General features: G+C 48.4%; 1 protein-coding gene across 1 annotated transcript in view; it reads left to right on the top strand.

Annotated features, from left to right (window-relative positions):
• Positions 1-14,971, top strand: part of kcnk3a (potassium channel, subfamily K, member 3a) — a 34,954-nt gene extending 19,983 nt beyond the window's left edge. The window contains exon 2 of the mRNA XM_035421394.1: positions 11,087-14,971. Within this exon, the coding sequence (XP_035277285.1) occupies positions 11,087-12,036 (950 nt within the window). The 3' untranslated portion in view covers positions 12,037-14,971. The remainder of the gene's footprint in view (positions 1-11,086) is intronic.
• Positions 14,972-24,000: the final 9,029 nt, after the last annotated feature.

The following is a 24,000-nucleotide window of genomic DNA, read 5'->3' as shown; positions in this document are numbered from 1 at the left end:
ACTCTAACGCTCTCGGCTCGGTTGTCCTGGTAATGAGCACATGCCCGTTTCTACTTTTTGACACTAAATCTGCAGCATCCAGGTTCTTTTTTTTTGTGCGTTGTTTTTTTAATTTTTTTTATTGCTGCTTCGTACCGGGCTAGGCCTGCTTTCACCTCCTGTGTCCTTGCGTAACCACGGCAACAGAGACATGTTGTACAGTTTGAGTTTGAGTAGAACAGCTAGAACAACGTCCCATTCAGACCGGCACAGGGCCACACCAGCCTCATCAAGTTTTTGTTTAGAAATGTTTAGTGGGTTGAAACTTCATAGAAAAGTTCATCACTGGGAACATTAAAATAACGCTCGGACCATTCCATTTTCCATTCCATTCCAAGTGAAATAAAATTGCATAAGAAATATTCTAAAGTGTTGCACTTTATTGTCAGTGATTAACCAATTTTGTGCAACCCCATATGTAGAAAGTTACGGGAACTAATCACAAATCATAATTATTGGATTATTATTAATTATTGACTAAGCTCATTCCTTTTTTTAAAAAAAAATGCTTGGTGACACATTTGAGACTAATTCTGCATCTTTCTCTTTGCCTTGGCAAGACAGAGGTGAGCTGAAGCAAATATGAGAAATATTAGCGAAAGAATTCCTACCACCCCACAAGGTCACATGGCCACTGGCCTTTTGGGTTCCCATTCCATTTATTTACATAATCACTTTAACGGTATCAGTCCATGGGTGTTTCAGAACCAGCACGTTAGCACGTTAGCACCATAGCCCGGTTCATTAAATGAACAAACAACGTCCAACAAATTATCATTCACAAAAAAAAAAAAAAACGAGATAGAATACATTTCAGGGGCGAAACAAAAATGAAATAATCATAACCAAAACCAGTCAAGGATTTCTAACTGTCAAGAACCTAATTTAGAAAATAAATCCTTGAAGATTAATACGGCTCAATCTGTGCAATGCCTGCGCCGGCCCGGGTGAAATGAAGGGGGGATTAAATGTAATGAATTCATTTGGGTGGAAGGGTTGCGTAACCGCTTTGGGGTGCGGGTTACGTTTATGAACACATGAGCGCCCGTCCGCGGCAGAACAGGACGGGCGCGACCGCGCTCCTCCATCTCCACAGCTCCGGGATCACAGCGGGACAGCCCGAAACACAGACGCCATTTTGTCTCCACGGAAGGTCTGGGAGCACAGCTCGCAACAAGTCACCAAACTCCGGCGTTTCAGTGTCATAAACTGAGTCTGTTTAGGCTTCAAGGTTCCCAGAAGTGATGCTTTTCTGTTACTGTTTCAGGCATTGCAAACATTCTGAGGTGCAAAACAAAAAATGTATTTCTTTCATTAAACAGTGGCTTTTTCATCTCCACAGAAGCCATTGTCAGAGACGCGTTTGCATTTGCATATAGATGAAGATGTCCACGCAGCAGGCTTATCGGAAAACTATTCATGAGAAGCAGCGCTGAACGCACTTAGTGACTCAATCACAGCTTTCTGCTACAAACAGAAATGCGTTTCAGTAGATTCACAAGTGTCACTGACTGACTCAAGTGTCACTGACTGATTCAAGTGTCACTGACTGATTCAAGTGTCACTGACTGACTCAAGTGTCACTGACTGATTCAAGTGTCACTGACTGACTCAAGTGTCACTGACTGACTCAAGTGTCACTGACTGACTCAAGTGTAAGTGATTGACAGAACCTGGTGGCCCCACCCATGATGGGGTTCATGAAGCCTCAGTGCCACGTTGCCAAGCTTCACATCCACCCTTTCTGGAATTTTCCACTGGACACTTAAGATCGTTGGTTTGGGTCTCGACTCCCAACCACATGATCATCCCACTTACAGTGGATCAGCATCCCCGTGCCAAGTTTACACAAGTATTAAATAAAAAAAGTAAAAAGTAATGGATCCATCCATCCATTATCTATACCCACTTACTCCTGGTCAGGGTCACGGGAGGTACTGGAGCCTATCCCAGCATGCACTGGGCGAGAGACAGGAATACACCCTGGACAGGTCAGTCCATCCATCACAGGGCTAAACAGATGAATAAAGGGGGGACAGAAGGAGAGAGAGAGGGGGAGAGACAGAGAGAGAAGGGAAAGAGGGGGAGAGAAAGGGAAGGGAGGGGAGTACACACTTCTGTATCTATGCACGGTGGAGTTAAATATTTGCTCCTCGTTTGTTCCGCTCGATATGAACCTGTTTAATGGACCCTTTGAAGGCCCCCGAGTGCGATTCACATGTTTCCTAATAATTATGAAATCAGTTCACCTGATAAACAACCCCCCCCCCCCCCCCCGCCCCGCTCTCTCTCTCTCTCTCTCTCTCTCTCTCTCTGCCCCATGCTCTCATCATGATGAGTGTTTAATCTCTCTCAGCCTCTACCGTTCCCTCGCGGGGCAGATCTGTTTCTGCTGAGCTGATCTTTATGCTTTCCGTCGCTCAGAAAACGCTCGGTTCCCCTCGTCATTCTGTGAAAAAGGACAATATGGCAACCCTGGGGTTTTGTCCTGTGTTAATGTGTCTTGAAACACGTACGGTGTGATTTTTTTTCTGGCACTTGGCTTTAAATTTATGGCCTCTCTGTAGATCAGACTGCCTCCAAGCAGTCCTGGACCATAAAGTCGGCTAATAATAGTAATCATGAGAAATATGAGTGAAATATGACGGCCATTACAGTGCAGTGGCTGAACTGAGCACCAATCCAAGGGCGGGTAACGTCTTACTCATGCTCTCTTTCTATCTTTCCCTCCTTCCCTCCTTCCCTTCTTCCTTCCTAAAAAAAAAATATCGAACGCCACCCCTGGCTGTCCTCTCTCACCTCCTGTAGAGGATAAAAATCAGGGACAGAGATGAACAAGAACAAATTACATTTGCGATTGTTTATTTATTATTTTGCGGGTGCTGTTGATGTAAAAATCTCTGTTTCACTGAGAGGAGAGTTTGTGAACCTGGAAGAGAGTCACTGATCGGGAGCTCGGGGTGGTGAGCGGGTACACTGGTTACAGTTAGGGTGTATGTCCTCTACGGAGTACAGATCCTTTACCAAGTACATTCAGCCAACAGTTATCCAGAACACACACACATATACACACACACACACACACACACAGACACAGACAGATGCGCGCACAAACACAAGTACGCGCACACACGCACACGCACACACACACGCACACGCACACGCAGCTCATGAGTAAAAAAAACACCCTAAAAGCTTTAGGGTCATTTGTCAGCATGACAGAATGAGATGTGACATGGAGATCCTGTCTCACCCTCCATACTCAGGTTTCAGGGTCTTGTCACTTCCTGTGTCACAGATTGCCATGACAACTAGCCCCCCCCCCCCACAACAGGCAGCTCAGCACAAATCAGGTCAGCCCTGAAGATCAGCTCAGAAGGACAGAAATGTTAGGCTCACATGGCCCAGCGCTGTACGCATCTGCAGTCAGAGAGAGAGATAGAGAGAGAGAGCATCAAATATACAGCTAATTATTCTGTTACTGAGAATCTCAGTGCCCATCAGTTGGTTCTGTGTTTCGACTGATTTATCATGCTTATCCAGGACACACACACACACACACACACACTGTGCTTCACCAGCGAACTAGCGTACCCGCTACACACACACTCGACATCTCTTATGCAGACTACAGGAGAGGAATCGAAACATTCGCTTCGTTTCACATTCTAAACTTTGGCCTATTTTTCTCTCTGTTTCTCTCCAGACTGAGCGAAGCATGGCGAGTGAGTGAGGGATGAGGGATAGGAATAATTAAGCAGAGTCTGAACAGCGCGCACATCGCTGGCTCTGTTCTCTCATTTCCAAAACTGTGCCTCGGAACGGAGATCAACTCTTCCTTCCTTGGATGGAACTCAAGCTCCTTTAAGCACTGCAGACAGATTTATACCCCTTCTTAGGTCGGGAACGAGGACCGTTTTCAAAGGAGTAACTGTAATACTAATCATAAGTGTCAAACAGCGAGAGCCAGAGAGGCAGCGGGGGAGATAGCGCGCTGTGAATTATCGCAGCCGGACGCTAACTCTGGGCGCAGTTCAGCGAGCCCCCTTTCATCCTCAGGCAGACAGAGAGATGGGAGATAGGGAAGGTACAGGCGCGAGAACATGGAAAATGACTTTGAGATGTTTTAAAAAAAAAAAAAAAAAAAAAAAAAAAAACAGATGAAAGCCAAGGACTAGATTATTACTGATAAACAAAGATGTCACCAACCTGCGCCTTTAGGTCTTTGTATTTTATACTTGTATTTTATTGTTATTATTGTTGTTGTTATTGCTATAATTGTGTGTTTGAACGTGCACACACAAACATAAAAATGTCCAGTGTAAAATTATCTCCAAGCTTTTAACTCCCTCTCCATACATGTTAGACTGTTTGAGTTTCTGTATCGCTGGACATCGCTCTGTGCGCTGTGCACTATTGGGCTCATGAACAGTGAGTTCTTCAAGTTCGCCTTCCTGAGTCATAAGAGAAACAGTTTTTGTACCGCTACCGCGCAGCGCTACGGAGAGAACCGGAACCTCGGATCACAGCGCCCAGGAGGACTTACGCCTCGATCGCTCGAGCGGTTCGCTCGTTTGGGTTTAACTCGCGCGCGGGCTCGGCCCCACGGCAGCGGTACAGTACGCTGTGTACAGTACCCAACCGGCCCCGCGCGGCACCTGCCCGTCTCTCCGCCGGGTACTGTACCTAACCGGCCCCGCGCGGCACCTGCCCGTCTCTCCGCTCCGCGCTCGGAGGTTAGAGTGGCGGTGACTCACCGCCTCAAATTTCAACAGCGTCCTTGTATCTCCACTCATCCTCCCCCTCGGGACCGTCAGGCGCAGGAGGGCCTCTTGTGAACAGAGAGCCGGGTTGCACTTCGGTGTCGTCACAGCTAACGAGACGCGGTCAGCCGCGCCGATCACGGAGGGGACGCGCCACTGCAACCGGGAACACTCGCCTCCGCGTTGAGCCGCTTTAAACGTTAAGGGCTCTGCGTCAGGCTGGATAGCGGTTTTAAACGTTAAGGGCTCTGCGTCAGGCTGGAAACGTTAAGGGCTCTGCGTCAGGCTGCATCGGTCACATTCACGCGCGTTTAACGGGCCTGAGGTGTCGCGCGCACCGAGCCGTATTCTCTGTAAAAGGGTCAAACCACACAGGCGTTTCTCGGGTTTTATAGCTCTGCTTGCATTAGCGAATTTATCGCACCATCAGTCACACCGAAGTATGCAAACAGTGTCTGTTCCTTCTCCCACCCCGAAACACAGTAGTATCGGTTTTAAATAACAACCTGCAACAAGAGACTGTTTGCCTCAGATTCCACACCAGCGTGTCTGAGCCTGACTGCTTAGCTGGGAGCTCTGGTGCAATTCACCCTATGTGGCTATCCAACACTAAGTACTGGTCCACATCTGCAATCATTCAGCCGAAACTGTGCAGCTTGCCGTGCAGACTGAAATTGGCCCTCCTGATGGTGACAGCATTGAGCCGGTCCAGGACTGACCCATGAGCAGGTCAGCGTGCCCCCAATGGCCCAGTTCCACTCAGCGCAGTAACCTGCTTCGGCTCAAACTGCTACGCTAGCACCTCATTATTTCTGTCTTTCACGCTCTGAGCCCAACCGAAGCAGAAAGAGCATCAGCCAAAAATAAGGTGTTAGAACGTTTTCAGAAAGTGAACTGAGGACGAGACTAATCCAGTCAGCCGGCTGTTAGCTCACTGTTTAAGGAAGCCGCCATTTAACTGGTTCGTCATGCTTTTGATGCAGACCGTGTCATTTTAACTCAGTAACATTTCTCTGGGGGAAACACGCCGTTCTCTCCGTGTGCGCTGTCGGGTGTTTTTAACGCGGACTGGGCGTCCGAATCGGCGCGCTCGAACGCAGGCTGCACTCGGCCCGCTGAGGAGGGAAACCGGTCTGAACCGGCTCACCGGAGCCTGAACGCACAGGTCCGCGGGCCTGTGGGCGCTGAACAAAGGAGACGTGCTAATTAGCGGAGAGCGGCGCGCGTGCGCGCGTGCAGTACCGCGGCTTTGTGCCGCTCTGCAGGCTGAACACAGTGGAAAAACACAACAACTCTTCAGGCACATAAAGGACACCGCAGAGAACATTAGCACTGCGAAGACCCTTCAGTCAAGTGCACTTCATACTTCAGCATATGTTGTTTTTGTTGTGTGATGCACACAACACTTTGAATTATTTTTTGAAAGTAAAAATACCAAAATTTGAAAAACACTTAGAAAAAAAAAGTCCCCAGCAGGCCTTGGCAAACTGCCGCAAATATCTAAAAAGTTACAAAATGGACACCAATGAATTTGGTCAGTAAAGACTCTCACCATAAGCGCAGGCTGGGCCCTGTAGAGCGGCTCAGTCAGTAAAGACTATAGAGAGGCTCAGTCAGTAATGACTGTAGAGCGGCTCAGTCAGTAAATGCTATAGAGCGGCTCAGTCAGTAAAGACTATAGAGCGGCTCAGTCAGTAAAGACTGTAGAGCGGCTCAGTCAGTAAAGACTATAGAGCAGCTCAGTCAGTAAAGACTATAGAGTGGCTCAGTCAGTAAAGGCTATAGAGCGGCTCAGTCAGTAAAGACTATAGAGCGGCTCAGTCAGTAAAGACTATAGAGCGGCTCAGTCAGTAAAGACTGTAGAGCGGCTCAGTCAGTAAAGACTATAGAGCGGCTCAGTCAGTAAAGACTATAGAGCAGCTCAGTCAGTAAAGACTATAGAGTGGCTCAGTCAGTAAAGGCTATAGAGCGGCTCAGTCAGTAAAGGCAGGACGCAGAAAGAAGCTCGCCAGTCAGCCCGTGGTTTAGCCGACAGTGTGCGCCCGCCGCGATGCGAGACATGGCCGACAGGAGGAGCGAGGGCTTCTCAGCCAAACCGGGGGAGGCTATTCTTAGCAGCATTCGTTAACGCTGCAGCGAGTCGCGCGGCGGGAAGCAAGGCGCGCATAAGGACGTTTGCTGATGAGCACGGCCCTCCGACAGAGCCAGGCTTGTCGCTCTGCTCACGGTTTTGGACAGCAGTGGGCTACCCAGCGCCGCGTGGCACGCGAAGGTCAGCTACAACACGACGTCACCCGTCATTCAGAATAACACTCAGAGGATAAACTGATGCTCTGCACCTGTGTTAGCTACAGGCTCATTTACATGTGCAGTTTCCAGGCAGCCAGCCCTCAGTAGCCTATATTACCGGGATTTTTAGCAGACACTCTTATCCACAGCGACTTCACATTAGCACAAAGAAAACCCAGCACATAGAAACTATGCTTCTCACTTCACAGGTGAAGTACCGCATTGGCTGTGGGAGAAGCAGGGAAAGTGTGCCACAGCAGAACAGAAGCACTCTTGTGAGGGGGATACTAGCCCCATAGTGGCTTTTCGGGAACCCACAAGCCGACCCAAATACACGAGTTGTTCTAGACCGAGGGCCCAGGGCAGGCTAAGCTGTTCTGCTGTCTCATTTACGCCTGCTGTGTCCCCCAGAGAGGACTGCACAGCTCAGCGCTTAATGTGCAGGTTAGCGTGTGCTTAAGGGGTTAATTAGAAGAGAAACATCCCCCAATGGGGATCAGATCTGCCCACATGATTCACTGGAACAGGGCAATGACATCACAACATTCCATGTTCTGTGAACGGGCCATAATTCAGATAACGTGGGCTCTTTTTTTGCGCCTAAAAACTTTGGTTAGTGCTCTACACTAACTAGCCAGCGGCCATTTTATTTTCCTTTTTGCTCAAACCCCATTGGGCAGCTGCTGGGGCCAAAACTGAACCGATGCGATAAATCCAAACTGGAGGTTCTGACTCCGTTGCAAACATTCTCGAAGGCCCACAGAAAAGACCATTCTGAAATCACATCCCAGACACAAGAAATGTACAAAACCGTCAAGACAAGACCGAAACCAGGCTGGCCCACTGTCTCAGCCAGAGGACAGCTTCTGCCTGGCTGTCTGTAACCCAAAATAACAAAAAAACCCTCTTAGATAGAGCTGTCACATCTGCTCTCTGTTCCCAAATCTCAAACCACCAATTACGCGCTGTCCCGCCAGGCTGGAGGGGGCACGTTGCCGGGGGAGCTGTGCCAAGGGGGCGGTGCCAGGGTGGGATACCGCCAAAATCACCCCTGCACCGAGACCCGCCATTTGGGTGGGACCAGCCACGCACCAGCTGTCACTCACTCTCAGAATTCCGTGCCCTTCAGCTCAGGCTCCTCCCACAGCCCCAGGGGGATGCGCAGTCGTGTTTCTAGCTTGGGGGCGAGATTAGCAGACGCAGATTTTCCTTTCTCAGGCAGAGGTCAGCAGTTTAAGTAATGTGCTTTAAAAATGCGCATTAGATTCCTGAGCAGCGAGAACCCGTCATTAACGCTGTCTGCAGGCGATGCGCTTGGCCTGGTCGGCCAATAGGAGCAGGGCTGCTGCAGACTCCACACCACAGGCCTTCCTGTCCCCTCTGAGATAAAGACCAGTGATCTCGGCCTGGAGGAATAATCAGCTCTCACTGCTACTGAGGGAGTGACATCACACACTATCACCCTCTCACTGCTACTGAGGGAGTGACATCACACACTATCACCCTCTCACTGCTACAGAGGGAGTGACATCACACACTATCACCCTCTCACTGCTACTGAGGGAGTGACATCACACACTATCACCCTCTCACTGCTACTGAGGGAGTGACATCACACACTATCACCCTCTCACTGCTACTGAGGGAGTGACATCACACACTATCACCCTCTCACTGCTACTGAGGGAGTGACATCACACACTATCACCCTCTCACTCCTACTGAGGGAGTGACATCACACACTATCACCCTCTCACTGCTAATGAGGGAGTGACATCACACACTATCACCCTCTCACTGCTACAGAGAGAGTGACATCACACACTATCACCCTCTCACTGCTACTGAGGGAGTGACATCACACACTATCACCCTCTCACTGCTACTGAGGGAGTGACATCACACACTATCACCCTCTCACTGCTACTGAGAGAGTGACAACACACACTATCACCCTCTCACTGCTACTGAGGGAGTGACATCACACACTATCACCCTCTCACTGCTACTGAGGGAGTGACATCACACTCTATCGCCCTATCACTGCCTCTGCAGGAGTGACATCACGCTCTGCAGCAGATGCTCACACACTGACTTCAGTCTCTGAATGTCACTGCACCAGACAGACCCAAATCCTGACCCTCTGCTTTGAGCTAGCGAGCATAACAATGCAATAAGGAGCAAATGTACTTTGTTATATAAGAAAAGATTTTGAAAGTGATTTAAGCAGAGGCTTGTTTATACCAGGAACTGGGCTGACTTGTGGTACAGTGCCACCATCTCTGACGTGTCATTTCCTGTCCTGTTAGATTAGAGTAAGACGGAGAAACGAAAGAAACAGTCTCCCCCGGGACTGTGCTCATACTGCTGCCGGGACAGCGTCAATCCACACAGGGCCGTCGCTAGTGGGGTGAAGGGTGGTGACGATTGTAGGAGCCCACAGCTTTGGGGGGGGAGGGGGACAGAGCTAAAAAAAATCAGCTTGTTCTATTTAAACAGTATTCTCAGTATTCTCCCACAATTCCTAGCTACAGCCCCTGGCTGTGAAATGCGGAATGATGAAGCAGTAAAGCACCTCTTCCACATGAGCACCCCCCCCCCCCCCCCCCCCCCCCCCCCCCGCGCGCAGACAGGTCTCAAAGCATTAGCACATCAAAGGCAACACCAGCCTCACTCACACTCCAGCTCGCTGTGTAATCAGCAAAGAGCTTATCATGCTAATGTGTGTTAGCATGCACTGTTCCCCAGTGTCTGAGGAAGGCCATGGGGGGGGGCAGGAGGGGAGGGGAGGGGGGAGGGGGGGAGGGGGGGAGGTGCACGTGTTGCAGCACCTTTGGAGCAGCAAGCAGGGTTTAATAAAAACTTCAGGGAAGAGCTCCAAACCTGATCGTACTCTATAGTGTTTTTTTTACTGGCTTACACAGATTTAGTTTCATAAGATCTAGGACTGGGGCACCAAGGACATGAAGCCTCTTCTGACTGCAAAGAGAGAGGCCCTTTATATTGAGACAAACTGAATGCATACTTTAGGGCTGTCTATTGCGTGCGTGTGTGTGTGTGTGTGAGTGTGTGTGAGTGTGTGTGTGTGTGTGTGTGTGTGTGTGTGAGTGTGTGTGTGTGTGAGTGTGTGTGTGTGTGTGCGTGTGTGTGTGTGTGTGTGAGTGTGTGTGTGTGTGAGTGTGTGAGTGTGTGTGTGTGTGTGTGTGTGTGAGTGTGTGAGTGTGTGAGTGTGTGTGTGTGTGAGTGTGAGTGTGTGTGAGTGTGTGAGTGTGTGTGTGTGTGTGTGTGTGTGAGTGTGTGTGTGTGTGAGTGTGTGTGAGTGTGTGTGTGTGTGTGAGTGTGTGTGTGTGTGTGTGTGTGCGTGTGTATGTGTGTACGTGTGTATGTGTGTGTGTGTGTGAGTGTGTGAGTGTGTGTGTGTGTGCGTGTGTATGTGTGTACGTGTGTGTGTGTGTATGTGTGTGTGTGTGTGTGTATGTATGTATGCATGTTTGCATGTATGAATGTCTGTATGTGTGTGTGTGTGTGTGTGTGTGTATGTGTGTATGTATGTATGCATGTTTGCATGTATGAATGTCTGTATGTGTGTATGTATGTGTGTGTGTGTGTGAGTGTGTATGTATGTGTGTGTATGTATGTATGTGTGTGTAGGTATGTGTGTGTGTGTGCGCGTAATGTAACAAATAAATAATGCCACTGGTGCTCATTAGAATATGAATGTTGTCAGTGTGCCTGGTTATGTCTCTGTACCAGTCCCAGAAATATTTGCCTTTTGAATAAATAATGTGCCCCCTCCACCCCCGCCCCAGCCCCCGACCCCACCCCCGCCCGACCATATCAACAGAAGGGCTCTCAGCAGCATTCGGCCACAGATCCACCCCCCCCTTGCTATTACCGTTCGTGGGCACACATGCTGGCTGCCAGCTTCTAATAATAAAAACAAACGTCACTGGCATTGACTGAATCTGCCCCCCCTCTCCTCCGCCCCCCCGCAGGGTATGGGCATGCGGCCCCCAGCACGGACGGCGGTAAGGTGTTCTGCATGTTCTACGCGCTGCTGGGCATCCCGCTGACGCTGGTGATGTTCCAGAGCCTGGGCGAGCGCATCAACACGCTGGTGCGCTACCTCCTGCACCGCCTGAAGAGGGCGCTGGGCCTGCGGCGGCCCGAGGTGTCCATGGCCAACATGGTGGCCATCGGCTTCTTCTCCTGCGTGGGGACGCTGTGCGTGGGGGCCGCCGCCTTCTCCCGCTACGAGACCTGGAGCTTCTTCCACGCCTTCTACTACTGCTTCATCACGCTGACCACCATCGGCTTCGGCGACTACGTGGCCCTGCAGAAGGACGAGGCGCTGCAGAACCAGCCGCGCTACGTGGCCTTCAGCTTCATCTACATCCTGACCGGCCTCACCGTCATCGGCGCCTTCCTCAACCTGGTGGTGCTGCGCTTCATGACCATGAACGCCGAGGACGAGAAGCGCGACGCAGAGCAGCGGGCCCTGCTGTCCCGCAACGGGCAGCCGGCGGGCGCGGGGGCGGGGCCTCAGCACCCGCACGCCCCCCGCAGGCCCGGGGACCCCGCCTCCTTCTCCTCCTCCTCCTCCTCCGCGGGCGGGGTCGGGGGGGGCGGCGGCGGGGGGGGCGGCGGCGGAGGAGGGGGGCGGGGCCTGCGGAACGTGTACGCGGAGGTGATGCACTTCCAGTCCATGTGCTCCTGCCTGTGGTATAAGAGCCGGGAGAAGCTGCAGTACTCCATCCCCATGATCATCCCGCGCGACCTGTCCACCTCGGACACCTGCGTGGAGCACAGCGAGGCCTACACCGACCCACTGTCCAACGGCTGCGTCTGCGGCCTGCAACGCCGCTCCGCCATCAGCTCCGTCTCCACCGGCCTGCACAGCCTCTCCACCGCCCGCGGCCCCACCAAGCGCCGCAGCTCCTTCTAGTGGCCGGGAGGACCCACTACGCTTCCCCTCGTTTCCCTCTGTGTGGCTGTGGGGTCCACTGCTGCAGACTAACCACAGCGCCAGCTAGTGGCCGGGAGGACTCACTGCACCCCCCCCCGTTTCCCTCTGTGCCCGTGAGAGGACTACTACATTAAACGAGCCACAGCGCCACCTAGCACCCTGGAGGACTCACTGTGTTCTCTTTTTGTCCTCAGGTGCTCGGGGGGGGCGGACTATCACGCTAGACCAAACTGAGGCACTGTTTTAGACTAAATAACCATTAAATCTGTTGGGGTTTGTCTTAAGATTTTTTTTGTTTGTTTCATTATTTGCTACTTTGGTAATAAATGTACTTGAACTCACAGGTTATAATGCCTACATATCATTTAAGCATTGTTGACAGTGTTATGTGGCATTATGACATTTGTCTGTTAGCTGTAATAAGCTGCCGTGATTGGCTAGGGGAGGTGTCATGTCATGCTTAAGACATTGTTATACAGGCTTACAGTTCAAGTTCCAGTCCTTTTTTACTTTCTCCCTCATGTTTATAGTGTATTATCTGATTTATCTTTTGATAGAGGGGGTTTTCTGAGAGACAAAAAGACACTGTTAATGTTTAATATTCTTAATATTCTTATGATGAACCTGAAAAAATTGTATATAAAGTAATATTAGTATCCCAATTTTTGGGATTTTGCTTTTGAGTTTTACAAATTAAGCATGTTTTTCCCCAATAAACAATATATGGGGAGGGTGGACTTTTGAGTGACACTACTGCTCATAGAAAGAAAAAAAAACTGTGTACATATATGTAATTTTGACACTTTATATCAACTGTTTCTGGTATTAGAAAGAGCCTATTTTTTACACTTAAGGGATTGAAACCAATTATCGTAGGTTCCTGTTAACCTGAAGTTCAGTTTCAGGTTCACACACACACACACACACACACACATATTTTACCCTGCTCAAGAGTTTAATTTTGTACAAAGTTTTATTATTTCCATTCTAACTATCTCTCTTTTGTCATACCAGTTTATTTGTTTTAATGTTTTTTAAAATTTTATTTCCCTTACGACCACACACACGTGCGATGGTTTTACTGAGCACGTTAGTCTGATTTCATGTAGATTTTTAACCCTTTCACGACTGCACTTTACAATGCTGTTATAGGTGCGTGATACGTGCGTAATAAGTGCTGTTATAAGGCATTGGTGACAATGCACTCTATCGTACAATAAGGGCATCCAACTGCCAAGATTAAATAACACTTTGTTTCTGGTTTGTTTTTTTAAATAAACGTGTGGATGTATTTGTTTATGACTTTAGTCTATGATGCAGCACTTCTCCAGAGACTGAGAATGTTGAGCAGAAATCAAACTTTGAGAAGAGGAGCAGGGTGTGAAAAGGCTCTACTGTCTGTGGGAACACCGCTTTCCTTTTCCAGAAATATGAATTATGAGTGAGAGACAGGAGCCACTCTGTCATATCCTGTGTGCTAAGATCATAATTCTAATAACTTGATTGAGAAAATAAGTATTGTATGGTTTGGTTGTGAGTTTATTTATTGTTGAATTTATTAATCTGCCACGAATAAACCAAATTTCCAATGAATAGAAATGAGACAAAATCTAATTAGGGCCTGTCATCATTGGGTCTTGTGTTATCAGATTCTAGCAAAAACAAAACAGGAATTGCTGAGTAATGCAGTGATGAATACAGCTATGCATTTCATTCTGTGTCCCTTTCACATTTACTTTCAGGAGTAGCATTAAAATACTCCATATTTACCTGGTAATTATTTACTTAAAAATTTAATATTTATGATTATATTTGTGAATGTAATATGAATTAATCACAGACCAAACTAAATATCCACATCAAGACAAATCCTACTGGATAATTTGAAGCTGTAACAAAAGTTGATGTCAGAAAACTATGAAGCATGAAACACATGGCATTGCATTTAGACAGACAGAGAGAGAGAGAGAAAGAAAAACAGAGACAAAGGAGGAGGGAGAGAGAGAAATTGAATTGACCAATTTGCTGGAAGTTACTGAAGTTATTCAGAGAGATTGCATGGGAAAGGAAGATACTTTTTGTGATTTAAATGCAATTTGTACACCCACCCCCCACCCCACCCCGGACTGCTTAAATCCTGCTTCATATTCTAACAGCTCTGACATTTCTGAGGGTTTCAGTGAATCTGAGGACTGAAAATTGCGCTCATGATGACAGTCGCCCCATTCAGAGGGTGAATGGGAATTCTCACAGAGCAGAACCAGTGATGGCTCCAGTGTAAATTTCCACTGGCTGCACGGTCCTAAGATTTGAGTAGGTGCAGAGGATTCCATGCACCAGTGCTCTTTCCCACAGGAAAGCACGTCACCCCGATGCCATCGTCATGGAGACCAACGTCATGGATACCATCACCCCCTCTGATGAGTGTGTAAAATATCCCAATATGATAGATCTGGATGTGGGACGAGGGGGGAATGGGGGGGGGGGGGGTGAAGGGATCATTTACCAGAAAGGTAAACAGAACCAGCGATTCTCTGGGGGCTCATTTGGCTCCAGCCTGTTCCCCGCCGCCCCCCCGCCCCCCCAGCGTTAGTCAGCAGGACTGGTCCTCTGTCCGGCCCGTATGACGCAGTTACGCTGCTCTCGGGGATAACCGCGCCTGCCACTGTGCAGCAGGTCAGCGGGAATTCAGCTCCATCATAAACGGGTTCATACGAGTCCGACAGGGACTGTGTGCTCAGAAAGAGTCCGAGTCGATCAAACCCGGATGACTCGAGTCGTTCCATCGGCAGTTAAGGGACTGCCGATGAAAACTAGCCTTATGGCTAACTCGGGTACATTCACATTTGTTTAAATGTTGATTAATGTACATTGTCCCTTTCCAAATAAAGAAATAAAAATTTTAAAAATTAAAGTTACAGAGATTTCTGCATCACAGAGGTTTCCTGTTACTGAAAAAGTGAGCGACTCAGTTAGTGATTCATGATTGAGTGACTCAGTGAGTGATTCATGATTGAGCGACTCAGTCAGTGATTCATGATTGAGCGACTCAGTGAGTGATTCATGATTGAGCGACTCAGTCAGTGATTCATGATTGAGCGACTCAGTCAGTGATTCATGATTGAGCGACTCAGTCAGTGATTCATGATTGAGCGACTCAGTCAGTGATTCATGATTGAGCGACTCAGTCAGTGATTCATGATTGAGCGACTCGGTCAGTGATTTATGAGATTGTAATAAAACAGACGAGTTCCAGGACAGTACTGAACGAGTTCTGCATTCCATGAGATTTCACAGGGTTTTGCAGGAGCGAGGGTTAGGGTTAGGGTCTGAACCTCAGTGACTAACTGAAGACTTGGCCTGTTCAAGCACAGCAGCGGGACGTTATGTTCTGGTCTGGCAGCAGTGTGTTTGGCTTTCAGGCACAGTGGGCTGAATTTTGGCTGGTTTTTATTGGCCATTGGGGCTGTTTTCATGGCAACAGGACAACTCTGGTGGTTTTAGCATATCACACCATGAGTCCAGTGAATCCTTATAGATCACTGGACAAATAAATACACATATCCTCCAGTTATACTGACAAATATGAAGAGTGATTCAGCTTTTACTGCATGATATTAAACTACAGACATCATACGATAATGAACAGGAAGATATCCTGCTTTAGAATCGGCCAATCAAATAAAAGCAAGTAATCCGGTAACCAAGGTGCAGAAACCAACCAGCTTCAGCTGAAGAACAGGGGAAAGGCTACAAAAAATACAGATGAAATGAAATGAGAAAAAGAAAGACGGAAAAGAAGAAACAAAGAAACACATCAGAGAAATCAAAAAGCTGAAGTCTTTTAACCACCTTTTTAAAATCTCTCTCAACTTTCATTTCTAAATCTGCACCAACTGTCATTTTGAAATTTGGTTAACAGCCATTTTTAAAATCTCAGTTAACTGTCATTTTTAAATCTCGGCTAACTGTCATTTTTATCTTCCATTTTGACACCTGAAGAGACCAAATCAGAAGAAGAGCTTTTCCACTCTGGGGGGGCTGGCCTCTGTCTGCAGCGCTAATGGGGATCGAGGCCAGACACTCTTTTGATGGCGGGTTTTTTTTACGGCGCTGATTCCATTAAGGACCTCTGTGAAACTGGAGAATGAGAGGGGGAGCAGAAGAACACCAGGTGCGTCAGGAAGCCGATGTCCGGCCCGCACACAGAACACCAGGCCCCGCAAGAACACGCAATTAAGGGTCAGATCAACATCAAAACATCCAAAAATAAAAACGACAGAAAAAAAGGAAAAATGTGTTTACGTTCTGATTGGCCTTTTATCAGTAGGGTGCATTGGCAGAAGGAAGTGAGCTGGCGTGTCATATCCTGTTTGAGCCATGTGGTAAACACTAGCACTGGGCACGTCTCCAACCTGTAACTGCCCACCAAGCTGCCTTTATGTACTTATTTCAAATAAATCTATTTTACAATGATTTACAGCACATACAACACACACACAACGGCAACATCAATCTGTTCAGTTCAGACCAAACCAAGTACAAAAAAAATCTATATATACTGTGTTTTTTTTTAATCAAATAATGTCATATATCTCCTGTCGTCCTCACAGAGGTTGTCTGGGAAGAAGGGAAATATTGTGCACGGCATCAATTATTCTGTGTGTTCTGAGCACATCCCTGTCAATATTAACCTTCTAAATAAAGCAAAACAATTGAATTATGACTGCATAGCAGTGATGCGCAGGGGAAAAGGACATGATTCTTATCTGAAGACATGATTCCCGTTCCTCGTCTGTATTGCACAATATGATAAGCATTATGGACTCAGTACAGCAAGTCCTGCCACTGACCTGGCAACCTAGCAACCAGGTAACCTGGCGACCTGGCGTACAGAGGTACACAGCAGATAAACGCTTTATGATTCCACGGCATTATGAATTAGTACAAGTGGAACTTGTAATGCAACACAACACACCGCATGTGTTCAGGAAAGGTGCGATTTTACAGGATTTTAATTATTGTTAAAATTAACCTTTTACTCAATGGATTAAAGTAAACACACAATTATCAAAACCTGCCTACACCAGGAAACATTCACACAAAGAACTAATAAAAATCAGCCATCGCTATCACGTTACTCACCACAGCGAAGATTTCTTGCTCGATTTAGAGAAACAAAATAATGAAATACATGTGCTGTATTTTTATGTTTATGCCACATTGAGTAGCATGAACCGATGAAAGATGCTAAATTACAGCTGGGACTCAATCAATATTCAACCTTAAATTTGGCAAACAGTTAAAAGTCAGGGTTTTTTGTTGTTGTTGTAAATAACAGACACAAACGTGAGTTTGTCTATCACCGAGTTAAACTCATCAAACCAAGTATGTGAACAGACTGTCACACTTGCCTTTACTTGTACAAAAGTTGATTGAATTCAGGCCATCGTAAGACAGATTTAAGGATGGAAGTTGATTGAATTCAGGCTGATGACTTTTTTTGCCTGTGAAATGCAGCAGGTGCTCTAACCACACTGCTTTTAGCAGAGATGGGATTGCTGTGCTTTAATTTCAGGGTAGTAGAACAGTTCTGATCCAGGGGTTATGAAAGTGGTTCCTGTTCATGAGGGGACAGATGGATTATGATTGTGTGTGTTTTGGTGGGTGTGTGTGCATGTGTGTCTGTGTCTGTGTGCGTGTGTGTATGTGTGTGTGTGAGTGTGTGAGTGTGTGTAGGTGTGCCTGCAGGTACTGCTCACCAGCACGGCTCCTCGTTCTGGTTGGCGGCTTCCCCCCCCTCCATCCCTGGGGGGTGTCAGGGTCTGAGCATGCCCATTTGAGGCCGGCCAAGTGTATTGTGTCGCCACGACAACACCTTCTGGAGTGGATCTCTGCCAAGCGTTCCACAGAAAATTCCTTTTAAAAAAAACCCTTTGAACTGCCTTACAATGGGGCGTCAGCTGACCAATCAAAATGAAACCCTAGTTCACCAGCCCCCCGATCTGAGAAGGGGAGAAGAAGGGGAGGAATTATATCCCTGTGACATCATCACGCTAAGCTTGCCTATCGCGGATTCAGATGAAAGGTGTGGCTCTGACTCGTGCGGTACAGGTGGGGCCAGTTATTCGGAGGGTAAGAGACAGAACGCACCAAACTGTGACTGTGAATGAGTTCTTTTTTTAAAATGTGGGATGTGTACTTCCATTACACTCAGAAAAATAATGATGAGAATAAATCATTATAATAATAAGAGAATGTTTTTGTCCATAAGTTCATTTTAACTCTGACCTGGGCACCTTTAGTTTTTTGTCATGCCTTCTATAATTGGAATAGTGCACAGAATCATCTCTGAGAGGGCTGTCGGCAGAAGCACACATTACAGCACAAATTACCCGCCGCATCGAACAATTAACAAGTTCAAGTGTTGGAAATGGGCCTTGGCTGCCCACACTAAGCACAACGTATCTGACATTCGTTTTTAACCTGACAGTTATTTATTTCAGATGTGGCCAGCAATCAGCAGCGATCCTGTTTCGAATACGTGCTGCTTCTCTGTACTGCTCTCAGTGTGACTGCGGGTCTTGCTGCTTGGGAACGTGATGAACCTTGCCTGTAACAAACTGCAGAACTGGAGCACAGGCACCGCCTGCTCAGGCCCCACTGAGTACCTGTCGCTGTGTACCTGTGTAGTTTAGTCCAGCGCACTGGAAACTACACAACCCACCAGCCGAACCTGAAGCAACACCTATGCTTAAGGTCAATCCACAGCCCCAAGACTGGGGCTTCCAATAATAAAGACTCTCAGGCTTCAAAGTCCAAATATCTCCACAACAAAACCCCAAACTTTCAGCAAAGACCGACTGCGAAACAAAATTATTAATTATTTCAATACCAGAGTTTCCTCTGGCTTCTAAGACCAACCGGTGGCTGTTTTCACAATGTGCATTAACAGTTATTTACCTCCATCATTCTAAACTACATATCTCTAAATATTTAATCAAACTGGTCGAAGACTCTACATTAAAGTGATATTATAATTCATCGATGGTGCAGCCTGGCCAGTCGGTTATCAGTACGTCCACCATATAATCAGTAGTCAGGAACGCGTGCCATGGAAAGATCCACCTCAGAGCACGCTCATAAAAACCATAACTGATAAATCGCAGACCGGCAGCATCCTGGGTGGAGTCATGGCAACGCTGGCCTAAGCGCAGCCCAGCGCTCAGACTTCAGGACGCATCACCGTCAAGGCCCTGATGCGGCCAGCGTGTCAGTTAGGATCAGGCCTCAAAGTGCAGGAAGAGAAAAAGCCGCACAGACTGAGCCTGATTCAGCCTCGGCCAGATAACAGTGGGGAGGGGGATCAAAGGCTCCTTTCGCTTCATATTTAAATACACGCGAGAGAAAAAGTGGGGTGGGGGGGGGGGGGGGGGCGGCGGCGGCGATGTTTTGATGTCTCTTCAGGCGACAGGTACTCCAGCCCGCAGGTGAGATGGGGGACATGGAGGCCGAGGGCACAGAGCTCAGCCAATCAGAGCTAAGGCCTGTTGCATAACCAAAAGCACACGACCGGATTGGTCACTCATTTGTTTTGTCCAACATATTAAAGGGGGGGGGGGGGGGGGCATATGCTGAATGCGTAAATCTGGGCCATCTCTGGCTGTCTTTAACCTGAGCGTTCACAGGGCAGGTGCAGTCCCGCATGCAGATCGATATCTCATCGAGAGAGAGAGACAGAGAGAGAGAGAGAGAGAGAGAGAGAGGCTTGTGGAGCTTTGGGACAAGGCATCTCCATCCAGGACCGCAGACAGGGGGGGGTGGGGGGTGGACAGGGACACCCTGTCCCCGGCCTGAGCCGGAGGGGGTCCAGGGTATGGGGCGTAACCATTTTAAATTTGTTACTAAATTAATCAGAAGTGAGGAGGCCTCCCCAGTATATTCTGTCCCGGGCCTGAGAGTTCTTAGCTACGGCAAGCCATCAGTTTAATGTTTAATATGACCCCCTGTACATTCACAAAAAAATATATAACAAAAGAAAACATAAAACTAACATAAAACATAAAACATAATGTAAAATCTGCAGATGAGGGCTAGAACAGGCCGCGGGGCACAGGGCTCAGAGGGGCACTGATACAGAGAGCGCGGCAGCGCTAGACCTGCGTTACGCAAGGAGAGCGAGCGGCAAGCGGTGAGCGGCGTTCAGCGAGCGGCGAGCGGCGTTCATCGAGCGGCGAGCGGCGTTCATCGAGCGGCGAGCGGCGTTCATCGAGCGGCGAGCGGTGTTCATCGAGCGGCGAGCGGTGTTCATCGAGCGGCGAGCGGCGTTCAGCGAGCGGCGTTCAGCGAGCGGTGTTCAGCGAGCGGCGAGCACAAAGAAGCAGGAGCGCTCGTGTGTGAGATAACCACGTGATCGTCCCGCAACCGTCCCGCGACCGGCGAGCGCTCACAACGCTCCGTCAGTCCCCCGCGCTCACGCCCGTCAGTCCCCCGCGCTCACGCCCGTCAGTCCCCGGCGCTCACGCCCGTCAGTCCCCCGCGCTCACGCCCGTCAGTCCCCCGCGCTCACGCCCGTCAGTCCCCCGCGCTCACGCCCGTCAGTCCCCCGCGCTCACGTCCGTCAGTCCCCCGCGCTCACGCCCGTCAGTCCCCCGCGCTCACGCCCGTCAGTCCCCCGCGCTCACGTCCGTCAGTCCCCCGCGCTCACGCCCGTCAGTCCCCGCGCTCACGCCCGTCAGTCCCCCGCACTCACGCCCGTCAGTCCCCGCGCTCACGCCCGTCAGTCCCCCGCGCTCACAACGCATCCGTCAGTCCCCCGCGCTCACGCCCGTCAGTCCCCCGCGCTCACGCCCGTCAGTCCCCCGCGCTCACGCCCGTCAGTCCCCCGCGCTCATGCCCGTCAGTCCCCCGCGCTCACGCCCGTCAGTCCCCAGCGCTCACGTCCCGGACCGTCTCAGCACTTAAAACCAGAGCCGCTCCATCTGAGCTGTCGGGACCTGGGGCGCACCAACAAGGGGCCACGCCCTGATTGGTCACTGAAATGGCTGAACTGGCCAGTCACAGGGCAGCAAGGGGCCTGGTGTGGATGACCACGCCATCCCAGAGTTCCACAGCAGGCCACAGCCCCAAAGGCTGAAAGGAGGAGGTCTCAGACGAGGTCCGGACTTTAGAAGGGAAGTTCAGAGTAAACTCAGTCTCCCTCTCTCTATTAAAAATGTAGTTTGTGTTTTATTTTTCATTGAGAGAGGAGGAAACAGTCTTGAAAGGGATAGATCTATTCTAGACAAAAATATCTGGATGAATGATTAACAGTTTATATTGTAGCTGCGTGCAAAACAAACATTGCTGGTGCAAATCTACCTTATGTTTACATCCCATATCCACAGGACAGGAAGGATATGATTATCTCTGCTAAGGAAAAACAGTCTTCAGTTTCCTTTGGAGAACAAACAAACACACACACACAAACATTGATTCACACACAACATACACACACGCGCACACTCACTCACAGAGCACATACACATGCACACACACACACACACACACACACACTACTGCTGCTAAACTAGGAGAAAATTTCAGACAGACAGTCATTCAGGGCAGAAGTGAGACATTTAGCCCCTTGTGCTCCTGGAAAGGATAGATTCCCCGCACCAGTGCGAAAGCTTGGCAGTAAATAAAAAGGCAATTAGGTTGATTAGAGAGGCTGAGGGGAAGACATCAAATGAGTCTGGGGAGATGTAGCTTAGCAACTGGCTTGATTAAGTTGGAGACAGCATTTCCTGAGAGGCAGTCGCGTTTTGAAGGGATTAGAAATGAAGGATGGAGAAAACGTCTGCCCTCCAGCTCAAGCCCGCTCACCCCACAGCTCCGATCGCACCGCATCGGGGGGGAAAAACGCAGAACGGAAAGAGAAGAGGCTCGACGGAGAGCACTTACAGTTCCTCAAATAATCTCAGCCGCGTAAAAACCCAGGAAGGCTTGTGAGGTGCGCTAAGGAATACTGTACAGGGAGGGGTCATCGCAGGATCTGAAATCCAGGAGAACAGAACTGTCACACGAAACAGAGCCCCACAGATCCATGGGCCCGCTGTTACCCATAAGCCACTGCAGCTGAACAGTCACCCGCCAGTCTCACACAGAGGCGTGCCTCTCTCACGCGGTACACCTACAGCCAGGTGCTGCCTCACCTTCAGGGACTCTCCTCCCCCCAGCAGGCCCTGCTCCGCCCCGTCCTCCTGGTCCTCTGATGGGGGAGCTGTGCGAGGGCTCTGGTGATGTTCAGGGAGGTGTGTTAATTACCTGCCGCACGGCCCCCACTGAGACCTACCTGAGTGTTCAGGTCCCCATGAGGTGCCATCAGAAGCACAATCATCTTCAGAAACGCAACGGGTGTCCAAGTTCAAAAAAAGTAAAACAACTTCTTTATCTGTATTTCAGTCCCCCCCCTCCCCCCCCACACACACACACATTAACAGTAACATAAAACTTTTAAAAATATGATCACTGTATGTTATATCGGGAATTATATATTATTATGAAGCTGTTAAATTGCAGCCTGGGTGTCGACACACAAGAATTTTAAAATCAAAGCTTGGATAGGCCAAGGCCACAGGAGCTATTTAAGGAAGTGCTGTTTTTCAGTTGGACGGGTAGAAGTCACCTTGCATCGGGAATGATATAAACCGGACTTTCAGAGGGTCAACGGAGGAAATATCATAACGCTCTCACATAAAACGACCCATCCGTGAAACACTTGCTGAAGAAAGCCTGAAAGGGTTCTGGTTCTAGTTCTGGTTTTAATTTGAGCCAGGTCTGCTCAGAGAAGTCCGTTAATGTGGGAGTCCGACTAACGCACTCCCGCTACTTGGCTCCGGAGTTGCCGCTGGTAACTTCGAAGAACACGAGCACGCGAGCGGTCGCGCGGCGCAGTCAGCTCACTTAAGCTTGCTAAGCCTTGAATCATTTAACAACCCCTGAGAAATGTGAAGTTGTGATTCAACGAAAATTCCTACAGAACATATTCCCTCCTGCTCTTCGTCTGCTAGCTTGGAAGTGATATTACTGACTTAAGTTTGAATTAATTATTTCCATTGACACATCTGGTTCACCAAACAGATTATTTAAAAAGCTGTGGGGCTAAATACGGATAACACAGCAAGTTAAAAAAAAAACAAATGTGCGAATTACTACGGAGATAATTACAATACTACGATTAATTATATATGTATTATATACAGTAGTATTTCAACTGATGGCAGAGCCCAAAGTTGGATGCAACAGTGTCCTCCTGTGGTATTAAAATGCAATAACATGAGGGTGTACACCGAGGTAACCAGACTGATCACGGGCAGTCATTTGGGGCCAGCTGCGCAGCTCTGGAAAAGCACCATTGATGTCATAATCTGAATAATTAAATTTATGGACACAGACGTGGCTGTCATAAGTAATGTAAATCATAATGTTCTTAGATCATAATAAGAATGTCCTGTTGATTGATGTTAAAAGGATGATCTATGCGTCCAGTGTGTGAAGTGGAACAAAATGCTAATTTTACATAGGACTTTTGGAAGGAGTAATAACACTCAATCGTACATATGAAAACTCAGGGGACAAAACTAGTTCTAACCAAGTTACAAAGCATGATATTTTTCCCGTTTCTTTATCAAACCTTAAATATCCTTTTGCCGCTTAATTTAGTAGACAGCTTTCTTTCTGGAAAATATGCGTAACAACTTGTGATTCAAGAACAATTTAATCGCAGAGGACATGACATTAATTTTGCGTCTCCGTTCCAGAGTGACTTGCAATGTAAGACATATACACCACGACCATTTAAAAATCCAGTTGAATTTTGACAGCATGACAGCAAACTAGCAAATATTTAGTGTAATGGCGACCTCTAGTGGAGAGTCATAGATACTGCATTAAGCAGAGAGA

The sequence above is a fragment of the Anguilla anguilla genome, chromosome 6, assembly GCF_013347855.1.
Source record: "Anguilla anguilla isolate fAngAng1 chromosome 6, fAngAng1.pri, whole genome shotgun sequence".
NCBI lineage: Eukaryota > Metazoa > Chordata > Actinopteri > Anguilliformes > Anguillidae > Anguilla > Anguilla anguilla.
Note: the sequence above shows the minus strand (reverse complement) of the source record. Positions and strands in the feature narration are given on the sequence as shown.